This window comes from Corvus hawaiiensis, chromosome 15 (genome assembly GCF_020740725.1).
Source record: "Corvus hawaiiensis isolate bCorHaw1 chromosome 15, bCorHaw1.pri.cur, whole genome shotgun sequence".
Lineage (NCBI taxonomy): Eukaryota > Metazoa > Chordata > Aves > Passeriformes > Corvidae > Corvus > Corvus hawaiiensis.
The window spans coordinates 1,675,123-1,693,205 of record NC_063227.1 but is presented as its reverse complement, the minus strand read 5'-3'; the positions used below and the strand labels follow the sequence as shown (position 1 = coordinate 1,693,205).

The 18,083-nt window shown below is 50.2% G+C and overlaps 1 protein-coding gene across 5 annotated transcripts in view; it reads left to right on the top strand.

Annotated features, from left to right (window-relative positions):
* The window catches only part of HTR4 (5-hydroxytryptamine receptor 4), a 70,102-nt gene extending 53,154 nt beyond the window's left edge, over positions 1-16,948 (top strand). For 3 of the 5 annotated variants that reach the window (XM_048320097.1, XM_048320098.1, XM_048320099.1), the window contains one exon: positions 14,294-16,948. In XM_048320097.1, coding sequence (XP_048176054.1) covers positions 14,294-14,381 — 88 coding nt within the window. In that variant the 3' untranslated portion in view covers positions 14,382-16,948. Of the gene's footprint in view, positions 1-570; positions 919-13,439; positions 13,618-14,293 lie in introns of those variants that run through there. The other 2 variants (XR_007206985.1, XM_048320100.1) reach the window with 2 other exon arrangements.
* Positions 16,949-18,083: the final 1,135 nt, after the last annotated feature.

Here is an 18,083-nt window from a genome sequence, read left to right as displayed (position 1 = left end):
TCACCAGCCAGGGAACTCCAGCAGCTCTGCTTTGCCTCCAGAAATCAGATTTTTTAGCAGTGAGCATGGCAGTTACCATGGGGACATATTAAGTGGCCAAGTTACAGCTCCCTGGACTTTGGTTTAGGAGCCAGACGTGGCTTCCTCCAAAGAGAATCCTCAGTCAGACCAAAGGGATGGTTGGAACTCATGGAATGAGCAGGAGGAAGGCAATACCCAGCTCCCAAATCCCTTCCTAGAGCAATACTGCAGAGGTTTTGGAAAACAGGCTCAGCAGAGAATTCCTGCCTAAAACCCTATGGGCGAGACAGGAAAAGGGTTTTCTTGGAAAGCAGAATGGTTCCCAAAATGGTTTATGGAAAGGAGGACTCCACCTGATGGCTCATGTGGTTCTAACTCTAAAACCAGGCTCTTTCTAGTGGGAGGTTTGGAGCTGTAGCTCTGACTGATGCCACTGACTGCTCAGTGTTTGCTGTGGGGCTGTTTCCCGATTAACCATCGCTGTGTTTTCTCCTTTTTCCCCCTTAACTCCCTCACTGTGTCTGTCTTTGCTCCTTCCTGCACTAAAAGTGGCTGTTCCTCTGTCTCCAAGCTCCTCCTGCTCCTCTGCAGCAGACCAGCTCCTGTCTAGCCATGACCATGCTCTGTAAGTCCCTTCTTTTATTACTGCAGCTCGGTCTGGTCACTGTTCATTGCCACAGAATTGAAACCCTCCTTTATTTATGGCTTAACGCTTGTGGGGTGGAGGCAGCAGCCCCAGGGGATTGGGGATGTCTCACAGGATGTTGGGAGTGGGCTCCTGGCTGCAGGATGATGTGGATAACAGGGATTTTCCCCTTTGGGATGGTTGTTCTCACTCCAGGGACCAGGGTGCAGCACTGCAGGGTCTCCTCAGTGGGCACCACACATAGAAAAGCAGGATACAGAGAGGGGGTTTAGATACCAGGGAAAATTCCTCCCTGTGAGGGTGGGGAGGCCCTGGCACAGGGTGCCCAGAGAAGCTGTGGCTGCCCCTGGATCCCTGGAAGTGTCCAAGACCAGACTGGACCTGTCTTAAGTCCATTAAACCTGACAGCTCTGAGGCTTCCCCTTCCCTCAGAGGTTCCAGCGGGGTTCCTGCCACCATGGGAATGCCCCAGGGCCAGGCACTTCCAGACGTGCAGCTCCAGAAAAATGGAATTAGTGTGGAATTGCCTTCCTGCTCAAGATGTTTCAGGAAAGATGGCAGGGAAAAGGGGCAGGGCTCATCCCAGGGCTGAGAAAATCCTGGTGGTCCCAGCCTCCCCGTCTGGGAAGTGGGATGACACAAGGACTGATAGGACACAGGGAGCGCATCTCTGCCTTCAGTGCCACACTCCCAGAACAGCTCCAGCATCCCACTGTACCCATCCCTTCTCCTGCAGCCCCAAATCCTGGCCAGACTGCCCAGCTCCCACAAAAGCTGCAATTATCCCGACAGATTAGTGGCAGGTAGGGGGTTCTCTCTCCTTTTTCCCTTCAGTGCTTTTGTTTATTCCTCATTAGGACACAGATTTCAGGGAGGCAGCAGATCGCAGCAGTTGCTTTACCCAGCAGAGCTCAAGGCAGTTTCTGTTCCCTCCATCTGGAAGCTTCCACAGCCGGGTCTCCCGGGCGTGCTGGGCACACGGGGAGGCAGAGCTGTGCTCAGGCTGCAGCCTGCTCCCTGGAGCTGCCCTGCAGAACACCCAGCCTCTGAGGGAGAGCTGGCACCATCCCTCCCAGGAAACAGAGGAAATAGAGACTCATGGAATGGGTTGGGTTGGAAGGGACCTTAAAGCCCATCTATTGCACCCCCTGCCAGGGGCACCTTCCACTATCCCAGGCTGCTCCAAGCCCTGTTCAACCTGGAACGCTTCAGGATTCTTCACATTTAGGGATCTAAGGCTTCACTGAGCACTCAAAGGTCTAAATTTCAGCTGTACCTGGCTGTTGTTCCCTCAGTCCTTTGGGTCAGGTGTCTGTGAAATGTCCTCATGTGAGTGTGAGTGTTTGTCTGCTCTCATCCCTGTGGAAGCATCCCTGTGTCCATCCCTTTGTTGTGATCCATCCTGGCCACAATTGTCCCAAAAAGCTCCACTGGAGAGAGGCTGCCACTGTGATCTGCTGGGCGTGCTGCTCTCTCTGCTCTCCAGTGAAGGTGTTGCCTCTGCTTGGAACAACCCAAGATGAGCTGCTGCCAAACTCCACAGGGTTTGTGACCCTTGGACATGACACCTCTCCCCTCGTCCTGCTGGGCACAGAGAGGAAAATCTTGATTTTCCATCATATCTGTGCAAAAGAGTCACAAAACCTTACCCAGCTGGTCTGGTAGGATTTTACACCTCCCTGGTCAAAGGGACAAATACCTCCCTCTAGGTCAGGGCAGCAGCAAAAGTTGCTCAGATTCAAAAAGCAACAAGGAGCAAGAACAAAAAAAAAAAGCAAAATGCACTGGAAAAACCTGCCCTGGGCACTCCTTCCATGCTCTGGGCCAATTTTCCCTGGTCTAGAGACAGAAGTGGGGTGATAAAACTGCTTCTTTTTCTTCTGCTTCTCTCTTTGTCCTTGATTATGTCCCCCAGCTGATTTTGTCACAGTTGTTATTGATGAGATCCTCGGCGAGGCTGCAGAAAAGTTATTGGAGATGGTGCTGGGGTTTTTTTGAGGCTTAGAAGCACTGAGAGAGAAGCTGTCAGTGCCTGTTGTGGGAGCACAGCTGATTGAAACACCTCAGGCATCAGAAAAAGTGATTTCAGCTTGTAACTCAAACCTTTCCCCACAATCGTCCTTGGAGGCTGCAGGATGTCCCTGGAAGGAGAAGGAAAAGCTCCTTTTTGTCTTTTTTCCTCCATTAACAACTCGTTGGTGTGATAAGGATGATCCCTGGTGGGAGTTATGGCTGTAGTGGTACAACAGATGTCCTGGAAAGAGGTTTCAGCAGCAGAAACCAGAGGCTGCCCAATTTTCCAAAGCATAAATCCTTCAGGTTTGAGGAATGCTGTCAAAGAACCAATGGAAATACCCAGCCTGGAACAGGCTTCCAGCTGGAAAGGGCAGTAAGGATGACCAGGGCTTCATTGCCAGCGTGACTCCAGGATTCACTGGGAAGTGGATTTGGGGCAGTTTGCTCAGCTGGTGCGTGCCCTGTGAATTCCACGTGCTTTTCTCCAGGAGAAATGAACTCCAGGGCTGTGCAGCATTTCTGGCTTGAATCCAAAGGGAAGGAGAGAGTACCTGCTGTGGGAGCAATCAGGAGAGGGAGGCTTTCCCTTTTTTCCCAGCTAAACCCCAGGGTCAAAGAGGAAACAGAGAGCGCAGTGTGTGTGCTCTGCATTCCAAGGGCACATTCCAGCTGCAGGAGACTGGAGCCAGCACCTCTGAAGGCTTCTCCAGACACCCTCACCGGGACCTTTTCCTTAAGATTTCAGGGCTTTCTGAGCCGAAGCTGCTCCTCCATCCTCATTCCTTCCACCCGAGGCCGCTGGAGCACCAGGAGGAGCAGGGAGGGGATGGAGCCGCCGCCGTGGTGCCGATGGCAGCGCCATTTCCAGAGCTATAAACAGTGTCATTGTCATAGCTCTTGGAATGGTACTGCCATAAGTACTGGACTGCCAGCAGCTGGGCTTGGGAGGGCCCTGACCCACCTGGAACTTCCCTCCATTGGGATGAAGCTGATTCCTGAAGGATGGATCGAAGTTGGCCCTCAGTACTTGAGTCTCCAACAACCACCACGCTCTCCTAGCCCACAGATCCCTGCAGAGATTGCTGATGCATCCAGACCTCCCTGCTTGGGCCAAGAAGAAGCAGAAAGTTCATGGAGATGTTGGGAGCAAACCAGTCAGGCTCTGCTTGTCTGTCTGTGGGAAGAATTGTGCTTTTACAGTGACTTCGACTGGTTGTGTTTGGGTGGGGAGAATGTGCTCCCCTTAAACAGCCCATCTTTGGGGTGCTTGAGCTCCCTGTGCTGCCCTGCAGGTGTGTTCCTGAAGGAATCACAGCTAGAGGGAACATCCTGGTGACAAAATCATCACAAGCCGAGCTGTCAAGCAGAGCAGGAGCATCAGGAGCTCTGGGAGCTCCAGGGTCACAGGACAGTCCCTGCCTTTGCTCCCCTTTGTCCTTGCTCCAAGAGTTTTCCTGCAATGTTCCATATTTTGCCATCCCAGCTTCTTTTTGGCAGAGGAGAGGAGGAGGCCCAGCAGCTCCAGGCTTTGCTGGGCAATGAAATCAGTGTGGATGTGCTGAGGTACCAGGCAGATGTTGGGGAAGGGAATGCCCTGTTCCCATGAAGCCCTGGCAAACAGGGAGATGCTTTTCCTGCTGGAATTCCTATTCCAGGGGCAGCTGATCCCTTTTGGGGGCTGGCTCAGGCCATGGGGATGCAGAGAGGGGCCAGGGCACAGGGGATGAAGCTTTTGGAACAAGAACAAGCTGTAAACTCTTGACAAATCCCAGAGCTCTGTCTCCCATGGGTCTGATTCCTGCTCCAGGAGATCCCTCAGGGATCTGAGAGCCCCAGCAAAAGGAAATGTGTTTGTGGCTCAAGGCGTGCAATGTCAGGGATGGATTCTGGTCACTGAAGAGTCCAGGCATTTGTGACAAACCCAGTTTGCTTGGCCACCCCTCTGGAGATGTTCTAAGAACTAATTAATTCTTTCAGCTTCTGGATTAAACTCTGGTGCAAAACATCCCATTGAACAGAGAGCATTACATGGTGTGTTAGTGTAATTAAATAAAGAGAGAACTGAGCTCCAGAGATGCCCACAGCAGTTAATTAAGATTAATTAAGCAACATGATTTACAGCTGGAGAGGATGAAAGGGAGCAATTCACAACTGGCTCAGCAAAGGGGTGTGAGATGCTGGGTTCATAAATTGTTTTTCTGAAGCAGCTTCCCCAGCCAGGTTTATTTAAAGGGGTTGGGGTTAGCCCCTGGAACAGCCCCATTCTCCTGGCCAAACACAGGGATCCCTGTGGAACTGGGAGGAGTGAAGGCCTGGATTTCTGCAGGCTCGATAGGTCAGGGTTAGAGCTCTGCCAAAATAAACCCAAGAGTTCCTTCACTTCCTCTCTGAGGCAGCAGCCAGAGCAGGGTGATCTTCATCCCTTAGAATTATGGAATTAGAGAATGGCCTGGGTTGAAGGGACCTTAAACCTCATCCAGTTTCAACCCTAAACCACCTTCCACTATCCCAGCATACTCCAAACCCCGTCCAGCCTGGCCTTGGACACTTCCAGGGATCCAGGGGCAGCCACAGCTTCTCTGGGAATTCCATTCCAGGGCCTCCCCACCCTCACAGCCAGGAATTCCTTCCCAATATCCAGTCTAAACCCACTCTCAGTTTGAAGCCACTTGAGAACATCATTGGTTGGTTGCCTCAACGTAACACAAGGAAGTGTGGTGCAAAACTGGGTTTATTTTGTGACACCGGGGGCTGTTGTAGGAGAGCCCAAACTGAACTCAGCTACAGTGGAAACCTGATGGCTGAAAAGCAATTTTCTGTTCTGTTTGCCACCTGTAGCACTGCTGTGCTTTTCCTCAAGGAGGAACAAACATAAATCTGAGCAGCTTTTATTTACCAAAGCAGGGACTGGGGCAGAGATTTACGGGCTGTGGCATCTCCTCTGCAGCAGCAAATGGACAGGCCCAGGGGCAGCCAAGGGAGGGCACAACCTTCGGAAGTTTGAACTTATTTGCTCTGCACTTCAAATTTGATAACAATATATAAAGAAATGGACAGGTAGGGCCTCAGAGGTGGCCCTGAAAGACGCTCAGATCTGCAGAAGGACCAGAAGAAAGCACAAAATAACAGAAATAACCTGGTGTTAACAGCAGGCATGTGGAAATAAAGGGTTTACACACACAGGGGTTTTGATGGCCTTGGTTACCTCCTCCTGTGATCAAAATCAATTCATTGATCAGTGGAACTCTTCACATCATGTCCCAGTCCACAGGGAATTTCTCTAAGGAATGAGCTCGAAGGGATTTGCTGAGAGCTGGTTTTACTGTGAGTAAAAATACCCCAAATCCATCAGAGAATAAATAAATATCTTCTTGATTATCATCCCTTGGTTTTGGGTTCCCCTCCTCCTCCCCACAAATAGGAGCTGTGCAAATATTCAGATTTCTGCCTCTCCTGACCCTTGGACATGATTTATTCAAATGTTGAGCTTAACATTTTTCTTTTGGGCACCTTCAGGATATTTGAGGCTCTGCTCATTAGGATGCTCAGAGAAAAAAGGGTTTCCTTCAGGTCTTTGTTCACAGAGAAGTTCAGAGGATCCCTGAAATCCCAGAGGGAGCAGCACGTGGCATCCCTGGACAGATCCTCAGATCCTGGAGAGGCTGAGGTGGGATAACAGCACCAGCACAGGATGTCTGGGGACACAGTGACACAAAGTGGGGACTGAGCAGCCTCTGAATCACAGCAAAATGAAGCAGCAGCTCCTGTCCCCCCCTCCTGAAGAGGATCTGACCCTGCTGGGAGAGAGCTCTTGGCAGGGAAGGGGATGAGCAAGGGGAGCATCATCCTTCCTGAGGAACAGGGGAAGGAACACCGCCACAGGCAATATGTGCTCCTTGGCTTGGCATCTTTGAACAGCTAAAAATGACGAGAAAGTCCAGGAAAGTGAGGCAGGGAATTAATTTTGCTGGTGGGTGAATAGAGGGAGCACAGGGGGTCTGAAATCCCAGCCTGCACTGATCAAACCAAGGCTTTTGAGGGAGAATCTGGAGATTTTGTTCAAATTGAGCACCCGCTGCCAATGTCCCCATCTGTGGTGTGACATTTAATCCTGATAAAAGGCTCACAGAAGATGAGGAGTGGGGAGCACAGCTCACAGTTACTTAATATTGTTCACAATAGCACGGATGGAGCTTTACAAATTCACACCCAGTGGGTTGGAGGAGAGAAAGTCCAGAGCCAGGAATGTGCTACTTCAATCACATCATAGAAATATTAATTGGAAAATCTGGATAAAGAAGGAAAAGGGAGAAGAAACTCATACTGAACACAACGTGGTGGAACCTGGTGTTTGCTCTCTGAGCTTTCCTTCCCACGATGGAGAGCTGAGGAAAGGCACCAGATTAAGTTAGTAAGACTTACTACAACTTAACTACAACAGGTCCTAATTGAGATGTTAAAGGTACCACAGGGATATTTATTATTAATTTTTTTTGTTATTAAATGTAACAGTTTTTAAAGTAACTGTTATTTAACTGTATTTTGCTATTTGATTTTTACGTCATTACTCCCTTACAAGAAAATACAATTCCCAGCCCTTAAATTAGGTACCTCAAGGTAAGCACAGCTTCCACACCACCTTGGGGCTGTACAGAAATTCCCAGGACACAAACCCGCAGGTTTTGCACGGACGAGAGGCAGGAAAGGCTGGATGAGCCATTCCCTGGGGAGCAGAACTCTTCCCTCAGCCGGGAGGGTGGGAGGGGACATGTGGGAGCCCCAGCTGCTGTGAGGGGGTTGGTGGCATTTGCTCCTCAGAAAGGGACCCAAAGGAGGGACACGAGCAGCGAGCATGTGCCAGACTTTTGTTCTCTACACGTGGTGCTTGGGAGGAAATCTGGTTTTGACACCAAAACAAAAAGCTCTGCTGTTCACACACAAAGCAGGGAAGGATGGGGAGGTTTTTGCCCGGTTTCCACGAGCTGTAATTCCATTTTCCACGGGATATTTCAGTGCAGAAAAGCCACCCGTTCCTGGATTGAGAGGGTTATTCGGTATTGGAAGGGAGGTTTGGATCCCCATCCCTGGAGGTGTCCAAGAAATTCCCGGAGGTGGCACTCAGTGCTCTGGGCTGGGGACAAGGTGGGCATCGGGCACAGGCTGGACTCGATGGGCTGGGAGGGATTTTGCAACCTGGAATTCTGGGATTCTCCCACTGCGGCACGTGTTTGAAACCTGACAAACTCCACTGAACAAAGAAACAGCTCCGAGCTTTGCCACTGTTTCACCTCACAGCTTTAACAAATGTGGGTTTATCCCCCAGCAGATGAAAGATTTAATTATGCCAGTGGTGAGACCTCCATTAAAAAAAAATTTTAAATCATCGTTATCTTCCATTTGAATATTATTAATTGATCCTGCTTGTGTTTCATTAATTGAGACGCTTAAACCCAGCAGCCCATTCTGAGCCATCCCATCTGGGAGTGGCTGTGAGCGGCTCTTAATGGGCTGCTCTGTGGTTCTGACGTGTCTGAGCGCTTCCAAGTGCTCTCCTCATTATCAGATTTGGGCCTCTCATGACTGTTGCATTAATTACAGTGCAAAAACGAACTGGAGGCCAAAATCTGGAGCTAATTAGAGCCTCTAATGGAGTGCCAAGCTGAACATTAACGGGAGAGAAATGGAAATAGGGAGTTAATGGGAGGAAAAGGGGAAAGGGCTCCCCTTCCCCACATCCCCCTGAGTGGCTGCTCTCCTTTGCTTACTTGTTTACCCTGATTTATAATTAGCAAATGGGTTTCACTCACTGCAAACAAGGAGCTCCTCGTTGGTTTTAAAATCTGCTTCATTTCTGTCCTTTTGGTGCCCAAATTGTGGCTTCTGTTGTGGAAACATCAATTTCTACAACATTAAAATGTCGCAGATCTGTAGTGGAAGAATTCAGCAGCTCTGCACCATCCCCATCCTCTTGGTTGCTGTGTGGATCTGTTATCTTCCCTCACCAACTCATGCTCAAAATACCCAAATTCCAAGGTTTTTAGCTAAAGTTGAGCAGGACATCCTGCAGTGGAAAATAGGGAAAATGATAAACATTATCCAGGTGGAGCAGCTGAAGGCAGGAGAGTGGGAAAAGGGGAAAATGGTCCAATTCAGCAATGGAGGTGAGGGGGATTGGGAAGAGAAATTCATTAATAGAGCCTGGCAATAAAAAAGGTTAAAAAGGAGGATGGAAATGAGCACCTGCAGTCCCAGGGAAACAAAACCTGGGTCCAATCCAGCAGGAGAAAACCAAAAGGAAATGAGATGCTGAAGGGTTTGGACATCTCACCTCAAGATCCTATTTCAGGTTGTTATTTGGCTGCACTTCTAAACATCCTCCCTGAAAAAGATCCACAGCTCCTGCAAACACAAAAATAAAGGGACTGGAGGGGGTTTAGTCCTGGTTTGCCAGAAAAAAGGAGGGATGATGGAACAATGGGAAAAAAAAGGAGAGACACAAACATAGTAGGAGATGCTTGCTTTGTTTCCTGTGACTTGTCAGAGACAAACAAAAAAAAAAATCTCTTTTTTCTCTCTTTTTTTTTTTATGTTTCTCTCATTCAAGGGCTTTGCTTACTCAAGAAGTGCTAATTTTAAATCTGTATTTCTGCAGAAATCCTACAAATGCACTGGGGGCTGGGAGAAGTGGGCTGGAGACAGATGTTTTATAAAACCTCTGCTTGAAATTTAGTAAAGAATGATGAGGGTTTAGTTCAGCTCCCAGGGCCGGACCAGCATTATTTGATTTAAAGATAATGAAGAGAATCAGCTTAACTGCTCAGGAGTGGGAAAATAAACACTTGTCATGAGACAGAGAGAGATTTGTGCTTAGATTTGACTACAAAGGACTTTAAAATCAACATTGCTGTCAGAGCCGTGTAAATAATTCAGCAATCCGAACGTTTTCCCAAGATCTGGGTTTCCACTACTGGGCTGTAATGGGATAATTCAATTTATTCTCACCCTGCCCTAAGGGTTTTCTGCTGATGGCCGAGTGCAGAACTTCACTGCAGTGGTGGGAACAGGACAAATTCAGCCCAGAGCTTACAGAGTCACTGGGAAGCTTCTAATTTTGTGGAGTCTGTGAATCTGGGAATGCTGACAGAGGGACAACCCCTCTCTCATTTGTGGAGGTTTCCTATGCAGCTGCATTAAAAGCAAATGTTTTGTGAAATTCCATTTAATTTGGCCTCTGTGCATTCATTTTTTGTTCAGCAGAAGATGGAAATGGAACAAAGCATTTTGCTCCCAGTTCACTCTGACATTTGGTGTGGTTCAGATTGAAGGATTTTGCTCTTTCAAAGCCTTCCCACTCTTCCAAAGAGGAAAAACATCACAGATTAAGATAGGGAATTCCATGGATTCTCAGATTTTATGTCACACTCTTCTCAATTCTCTGTTTCCCAGCATCCCCCAGTTTTCCAAGAATGTCAAAAGTACCTTTCCAGGGAGACAACACGAGGGCACCTTCCTCAGATTGTATTCCTGGCCCACTGGAATTTCATCTGTGGGGATCTTTCCTGGTGCTTCCAACCTGGGGAATTGCTGGTGCCACCCAGACCCATCCTGCACTTCCAGGGATTGGTTTCTGGGGGTTTGTGGCTGCCATAAACCACAGAATTAAAAAAGAGACTCTTTTCCACCTGTTCCTGACACAAGGATGGAGCAGAGCAGATCCATCTCGGGCTGGGATAAGTCACAAAAATCATCTTAAGCTGCTCTCTCTTCCCCTCACTTTCGGAGCGGTTTGTGAATTCTGTTGTTTTCTAACTCAGAATTTGTAATTCTGGAACCGAGCAGATGGTGCAAGGCTGATTTCAGTGAAGTGTTCATTAAAATCACCTCTGCCAAGTGATTGTTCACCACCATCCCCCTCGGAGATCAGAGGGATTTGTTCTTGCTCTTGGAAGTCCATCTGAAAGCAGCAGAGCCTTGAGGAATGGACACAACACTGAGGGTGAAGTTCCAGCTGGGCTGCTGCAAATATTCCAGAGGGAAATGGCTTTGGGAGAGAAAGGAAAACACAGGGAAAGATGAACAGGGGAGCAGCACCACTGTCAAACCTTAGAGAAGGTGAAATCCTTCATTCAATTTGGGGGCTCAGTTCCATTTCAAATGTGTCTCCAGCCAACTTTTACCTCAAAACCTCTTCTACATTCCCCTGTTTTAGCTGGTTAAGGATAAAAATGGTATAAAAAGTCACTATGGAAAATGGGATTCTGCTCAAGCCAAGCACAAATCTTCCCAGTTCATCCCATTTTACATAATTCCGTCTTGTTTTCCTCTGGTCCCAGCAAATCTGTCCTGGGTGCTCCTGCAAAGAACAAAAGATTTGTGATGCAATGGGAGCCGTCATCACCTACTTGCCTTTTCCCTGGAAATCTCTTCCAGGTGGGATGGTGGCCGGTTCCTGGGGGGAGTTTCTGGTTGCACATGAAGGAAGAAATGTGTTTTGAAGTGTTTCATTTCGAGCTGGGCTGCAGCAACTGGAACAGGAGCAAAAGAAGACCCAGGCAGTGAGTGTTCACTGTCCCAATTGCCAATACTGCAGTGGGGAGATCAGGCCCCTGATATAAACAGCAAAAGGCTTGGAACACCCCTTGGAGCCTGCTCTTTCCTGCTTTTCTCTTCTTTTTTATCTCACGAGGAGTTGCAGGCTTGCTCCAGATCAGAAACGGGGAAAATATCTGAAGCTGAAAAAGTTTGGAGAATGAGAGAAGCAAACAAAGTGAACAGCTCAGAGCAGCAGCATCTCAGTGAACCCAATACCTGCATTTTCTCTTCTGTTCCTGCATTCTCAGGGGGGCCTTTAGAAACTCTGTCAGTGACAATTTTGCATTTATAGTACAAAAATTACAAAGAGATTTGTAAATACGATGGAAGGCGGTGCTTAGCAGCTTTTTGTGCAGCACATGTCTCAGCTTCCTGAGGCATTTGTGCACCCAGCGAGACCTGAGGTACCCTGGCAGTGCCAGATACACCAAAAATACCCCCACCCCTCCCTATTTCTGCAGAAAAACCTCTTCTCTGCCTATTGTCCTTCCTTTTTCGAGCAGAAGGGGATGGATTTCGTGGCAAAAGTGCTGGGGAGCCCAGAGTAGCAGCTCTCGTCCCTCCCTGCACAAAGCCCAGCTGCAGAAGCTCCCCTGAGTGTCCAGGGAATGTCAGGACAGCAGGAACCAGCTCCTGCCGGTCCCAAAATGGAAGCAATAATTAATGAAACCAGCTGTAAACTGGGAAAGGATTATGGAACAGAGAGCAACGGCAGCTGCACACCTCGGGTGGGTTTGGGAAGGTGGAAAATGCGGGAGGTGCAGCCACACAAATCCTCCACCCAGCAGGATTCAGCTGTGGCTGGGCCAGGCTGGCTTTGCTTTCCCTTCATTGCTTTGTTATTAATGATCAACATGATCCAAACCCTCACAATTCCTGTCTCTGAGAGGTCAGGGCTGATCCCAAGGTTTGCTCATCAGGAGAGGACTGAGCAGGACCTCGGGCTCTGGGAATTGGTGGCTGGTTTTCATTCCAGGTGGGGAAACCAAAGCCCAGCCATTTGTGGGCTTTGCTCTCCTCATGAATTGCCCAGGTTGGTGTCGGGGACGGCTCTGCAGGGAGTGGAAGTGGGAGCATTGCAGCCACTGCGTCCCCTTGGAGTCTTCTCCCTGGGATTTGCCAAATTCCCAAATATCTGGAGCTCCTTGTTCTGCTCGTGAGCCTGTGGAGGGCAAACCCCCAGAGCTCCCCTCCTGTGCTGCGAGCTGGTCCAAGCTGTAGTTACAGAGTCCCTTGGGCTGCCAGGAACAGCGGGACGTGCCCAGCAGTCGGCCCCAAATTGGCCATCCCACAACTAAAGGGCCACGGGGAGGGTTTGCAGCAGGTGCCAGGGGGGCAGTGCCTTCCCATTATTGGGGTTTATTGTGGGGGGTGGTTGGGATCTGGGAGGCTCCAGGGGAAGTGACAGCAACGCTGTGCCCACTGCGGGAGGATGCAGAGGGCAGGGCCAGCCCGGGACTCTCTGTGAGCACAAATCCCATGGGAGGAGCTCATCAGAGGCAGGAAAACGGAGCAATTAATTTGCTCTAGATAATTTACTTAATGCATTTAACCCTTTCCGTGTTTTATTTTCCTGCACACATAGCCCGGCTCCCTCAGATGTGTTCATTTCTCAGACCTACCTGGCTCCTTTCTCTTGAAGCCTTCAGCCCACACAGGGAGGGTTCCAGGGCCGTTTCCTCCTTGCTTTGTAGGATAAATCCTTGGCAAGTGCCCGGGGTGGGAGCTGAGGCACACCAGGTGTGATCCTGCAGGGGAAGCAGCTGAATTCCAGGTGCAGCTGAGCCTTTGCCCTGACGCTTGCTCCCCACAGGTGCCCACACCTGGAAAATGAAGTGCATTTTCAGACAGAGATCCGTGAAGGCACCAAGGGGTGAGAACAAAAGCAGGGCTGTAAAATCTCAGCTTTTCTCCAGCACTAAATCGGTCCCCTGCAGCCGGCAGGCGCCTCTGAACTTACATCTGTGAAGGGAGAAGCTGCAGGGTATGGAAAAACCCCATGGAACACAAAAGCCTGGGAGCAGAGGACTCCCTTAACAGGTTTCTGGAGGTGTTGGGAATATTTTTAGGAATGATGTGCCGGTACCTGAGCGAGCCAGGAGCTGCCACTCCCTGTGCCAGGAATGCTCTTTCCTCCTGTCCTACCAGTCCTCTTTCCCCACAGGGTAAACAGCTGGAAGTGTTGAGCTCACTGCCAGAGGCTTCAGACAGACACTTTGTGCCACAGACATCCCGGGACACCCTAATGACTCCTCTTTAGCTTAATGAACCTCTCACAGTCGGCACCGCCTGCTCTTGCTGCTCTTGCTCCGCTCCGGGACGGCTGCAGAACACGGAGGAAGGTTTGGATCCTTGGATATTCCAGTCCCTGTCCATCGTCCTGAGCTGCTCCGGAGCTGCTCCAAGTGTCTGCCCTGGGATGGAGCAGGGGTTTTCCTCTCTGTGTCCCATCCGTGGCAGAGCCTTTGGCATTCCCGAGGTCTCCCGGGTGGATTGTGTCCCACAGTGTCCCTGTCTGACTTGGTCCATCGAATTCCAGCTCTGTTTTCACTTTGTGGCCGTCTCGTTGGAGTCTGTTCAGTGTGAGGTGCAAAATGTCTTTCCTTGTTTTCTGACATCCAGTCTGTAACTCATTGGGAGCACATGGTTAAAATTCCTGGTCCTTGTTTAAAGTGCTGGAGTTCCGAGGGATGTTTGAGGGAAATATCTGCACATTCAGGGACCTGGCCCTGCTGGGACCAGCATCCAGCCTGGGAAATTCCTGCAGGAGCATCTGCCAGGCCAAGCACACTCAGGCAGTGCAGTTCACCTCAGCCACCTGAAACCCAGCCGGTTCTTGGTTTTCAGGGATTTCATTCCCTGTCACAGAGCAAAGCAGGGATTCACACTTCTTAATGTGGGATCTGGATATCTGGAAGAATCACTCTCTTAAATGTACTTTGGGGTTTGCAAGTTGCTATTTTCCCTACGTTTGGCGTTTGATCTGGCACTGACAAACCTTTGTGTTCCCCCTCCCAGGTACACGGTTTTACACAATGGGCACCACCAGGAGCAAGAGAAGCTTCCCATCCACACCGACCCTGAATCCCAAGAGTCCTGTTTCTAGTCCTGGGCCCAGAAGAGGAACAGTCCAGCTGGAAGAACAAAGGTCTTGTAGGATATCCCAAGGATTCTCGGGCAGCAGGACTGGAAAAATCCTCCATCTGCGTTATCATGGTGCCTCCTGCAGTGAATTCCCAGGAATGTCCAGCCATGGAGCTGGGTGGGAGCGTGGGCAGGGTCAGGACTGCTGTCCCTGTCCCTGCAGGAGCAGCTGGAGCTCGGCTGTGCCAGAGCCCTGCTCCAGGAATGGGGAATTCCTGGCAAAGTCAGGACAGAGAACAGCTCCAAACCACCCCGTGCCGGGACTCCTGCTGCTCCTTTCCAGCTGCTCCTTCCCAGCTGCCCTCTGCTCAGCTCATCCCCCTGTCCTGGAGGTCACCAGGTGTGGCTGAAGCCCAGCAGGATGGGACTGAGCTGCTCCATCCCTGCCAGGTCCTGCCCGGAGACCGGACACTGTCAGGGGAGGAGCAGCTCCAGGTTTTCTCCAGGAAAACGAGAGGAAATGTTTGCTGTCCTTTGGTTCCACCCCTGGGGGGAGGCCAGCACCAGTTACTGCTTCCCCCAGCCCTGCAGAGCTCTGGGAATGCTTTGGTTGTGTTTCCTGGCCAAGGAGGATTCCAGGGGTTGGAGTGGGACCTGCAGGGACATCCCAGCTCAGAGCCACGGCTGTGCTCTGCCATTCCCAATGGATGGCATGTGGCCCTGGAGCCCAGTGCTGTCCCCATCCCTCCCCTGAGCAAACTTTGGGCATTCTGAGCTAGCAGGAAGCTTGCCCAGAGGCAGAGCCAGTCTGCAATGGATCACTAAGTGCCATCTTGGAAAACAAACCATCTAAACCCTTTTCTAGCTCCGCTTGGAAGAGAGACTTCTACTTACCTTCGCCACCTTATTTTTCTATTTGTTGCTGGTCTCTTCCAGTTGAGGCAGGAAGTTCTCCAGACTTCCCAGTGTCACCCTTTGCAAAGATCTCTGTCCTCAGCTGCTCCCTGCATGTCGATGTTGCCACGTTCCTCGTGAGCTGCTTCCCCCTTTGCATGGGAAGGGTGGGCAAGGCTCTCAACTCCACGAATTTGGGAAAAGGATTTTCATGCAGGATCAAGACCACGAGCCTCGACCCTTCTTAGGTGAAGATCTACCCCAGCAATGCCACCCTGAGCCTAGAAAATAAAACTGTGCTTTGGTACAGCGTGTAACCATGTACAGATATTTTTAATGTACAAAGAAAAGCTGACATTATTTATTATTTTTTATCAGGAACACGTGGTTTTTTCATTAAAAGCTTCTAGATCAAGGAGCTTAACATCCTGTGTATTATTATTTAGTAATATTTCTGTTGCTATGTGACAGGTATTTACTGTAAACAGACAAATCCTGCTTGGAACAAACAAAAATGTTGCTCGGTAGGAGAAATGTTGTGCATGAGAAGAAGAAGTGGCTTCCTGGCCATGGTGTCTAACTTCTTTAAATCCTTCTTCCACAGCAAAGTCACTGATAGAGCTTCACATCCTTCTCCTTTAGGATTCCAAAGGGCACTGGGCAGAAACAGCCCTGATTGGAAGACCCAGGCAGAAAATTGCTGGCAGTTGGAAAGACACAAATTATTGGTGTTGGTGGTGGAAGGTGCTCCTGGTTCATCATCGGGACCTGTTTGGCAATGACCTGTTTTTACAGGGCTTTGTTTCCTAAAAATATTCATTTAACTTCACTCTTTTACTCACCAGAGCAGTGAGTGAAAAAAAGCCATTATTGAAAGTTTGGAAAAAAATCCATCCAGGGTTGCTTCAGTCCTGTGATCCTCCCCCTGTGTGGAAGTGCCCACCGGGGTTTTGTTGGGATTTGGGCACACGAGGCTGCAAAACAGCTTGGCTTGTTTTCACCTCAAGTGCCAAATTTCGTAAAGAAATCCTAAAAAAAACCTTTTCTCTGTCCCCATTAAACGGCACTGAAATCTTGGTGTGACATTTCCTGGCGTGAGATGGAACCAGCAGCACTGGGAAGCCACAGGAAGGGGCTCTTTGGTTCTGCCGTTGTCCTTCAGGCGTTGTTTTCTCCTTTATTCTTATGTGCATTAGGAAAAGATCTCTTCTGAATTTAAAAGGAACTCCCGACTTCCCCAGGGGCAGCGTTCCCAAGGCTCTGTCAGTGGGAGCAGTGGCTCACCAGCCAAAATGGTCAACAGCTCTCGCTGGGAAAGGGCTCCCCTTCCAACTGGATGGAATTCCAAACACGAAATGTCCATGTTTTGTGTCCCCTCCAACTCCTCCTTGGGCTCAGCAAACCTGTCAGGAACCACCTGGCAGCTCCTGCTGGCTAAACCAAGAATCCAGCAAAGCTGCTGTGAGCCCAGCAATGCCACCGTGCCATCGGCAGTGGCAGGATTGCCCTGGAAAAGAAGAAGGTGTCTCATGGAAAGGCCCCACTCTGGATTTCCTTGGCTGCTCCTGTGGCCTCCCAGTTCAGCTTCCCCATTGCCCATCTTGGCTGGTGGTGCCAGTCCTTGCCTGTGCTCAGTGATGTGTGGTGCAGTGGCTGTTCCTAAAATAAAAGCTCCTCTCTGGACATGGCACTGAACTCAGCTCGGGCTCATTTCTGGCGCTGTTTGCACTCAAATCCCAGGGTGGCACCAGGTTCCACTTCTCGGCTGCCCCACAGGATGCTCCAGGAGCTGTAACAGGGAGGGGGAAGCTGCCCCTCTTTGCTTTTCCTACAACTCCCTGACAGGAGGGGGCAGCCGGGGGAGTCGGGCTCTGCTGGCAGGGAACAGGGACAGGAGGAGAGGGAACAGCCTCAGGCTGGGCCAGGGCAGGCTCAGGGTGGACAGCAGCAGGAATTTTCCCATGGAAAGGGTGCTCAGGCCTTGGCAGGGGCTGCCTGGGGAGTTGTGCAGAGCCACAAGGAGCCCTGAGCCTCCTTTGCTCCAGGCTGAGCCCCTTTCCCAGCTCCCTCAGGAATTCTCCAGCCCCTTTCCCAGCCCCATTCCCTGCCCTGGACACGCTCCAGCCCCTCCAGGTCCCTCCCACACGGAGGACCCAGAACTGGACACAGCCCTCGAGGTCCCTCAGCAGTGCCAGCACAGGGGACAGTCCCTGCCCTGGTCCTGACTGTCCCCCTGCTCGTGCTCACAGAAATTCTGCTCTGTTCAGCTTCATTCGTTCCCATCATGATTGATTTGCAGTCCAGGAGCCCCCACCTTGTCCTGGCCCCTTACCTGGAGGATTCCCAGGCTGGAGGATCCCTGTGGAGCTGCTCATGGGATCAGAGCCATCCAAACAGATTCAGGTGAGAAATGAGAACCAAGGCTCCCCTTGGTGTCGAGCAATGCTCCTCTTGGGGTGTCTGTTCTACCAAAGGACACTTCAGGGAGGACGGACACCGGGAATGTATCACTGAAAACCTGCACATGAGCCAGAGCTGAGAGGTAAATGATGCTCACCTTGCCTCTGATTCAGCACACCTCAACATGGCTTTGATTTTACCTCATCTGCTCCTTCTGTCCCCTACTGGAATCAGAGCTCTGTGAATAATCAGCAATAGTCTGTTAGCTGCTTTTGCATCTCTAAATACCTCTCAATTCAGGGATTACTAACAGATATCTTTGGCCTGGAGCTGATCTCAGCCCAGGATTGTGGTTTTCAAGATGGAATTCACTCCCAGCTGGCTCTGCTCAGCAAGAGGAGGCATTTATTTGTGTCAGCCTGACTTAACA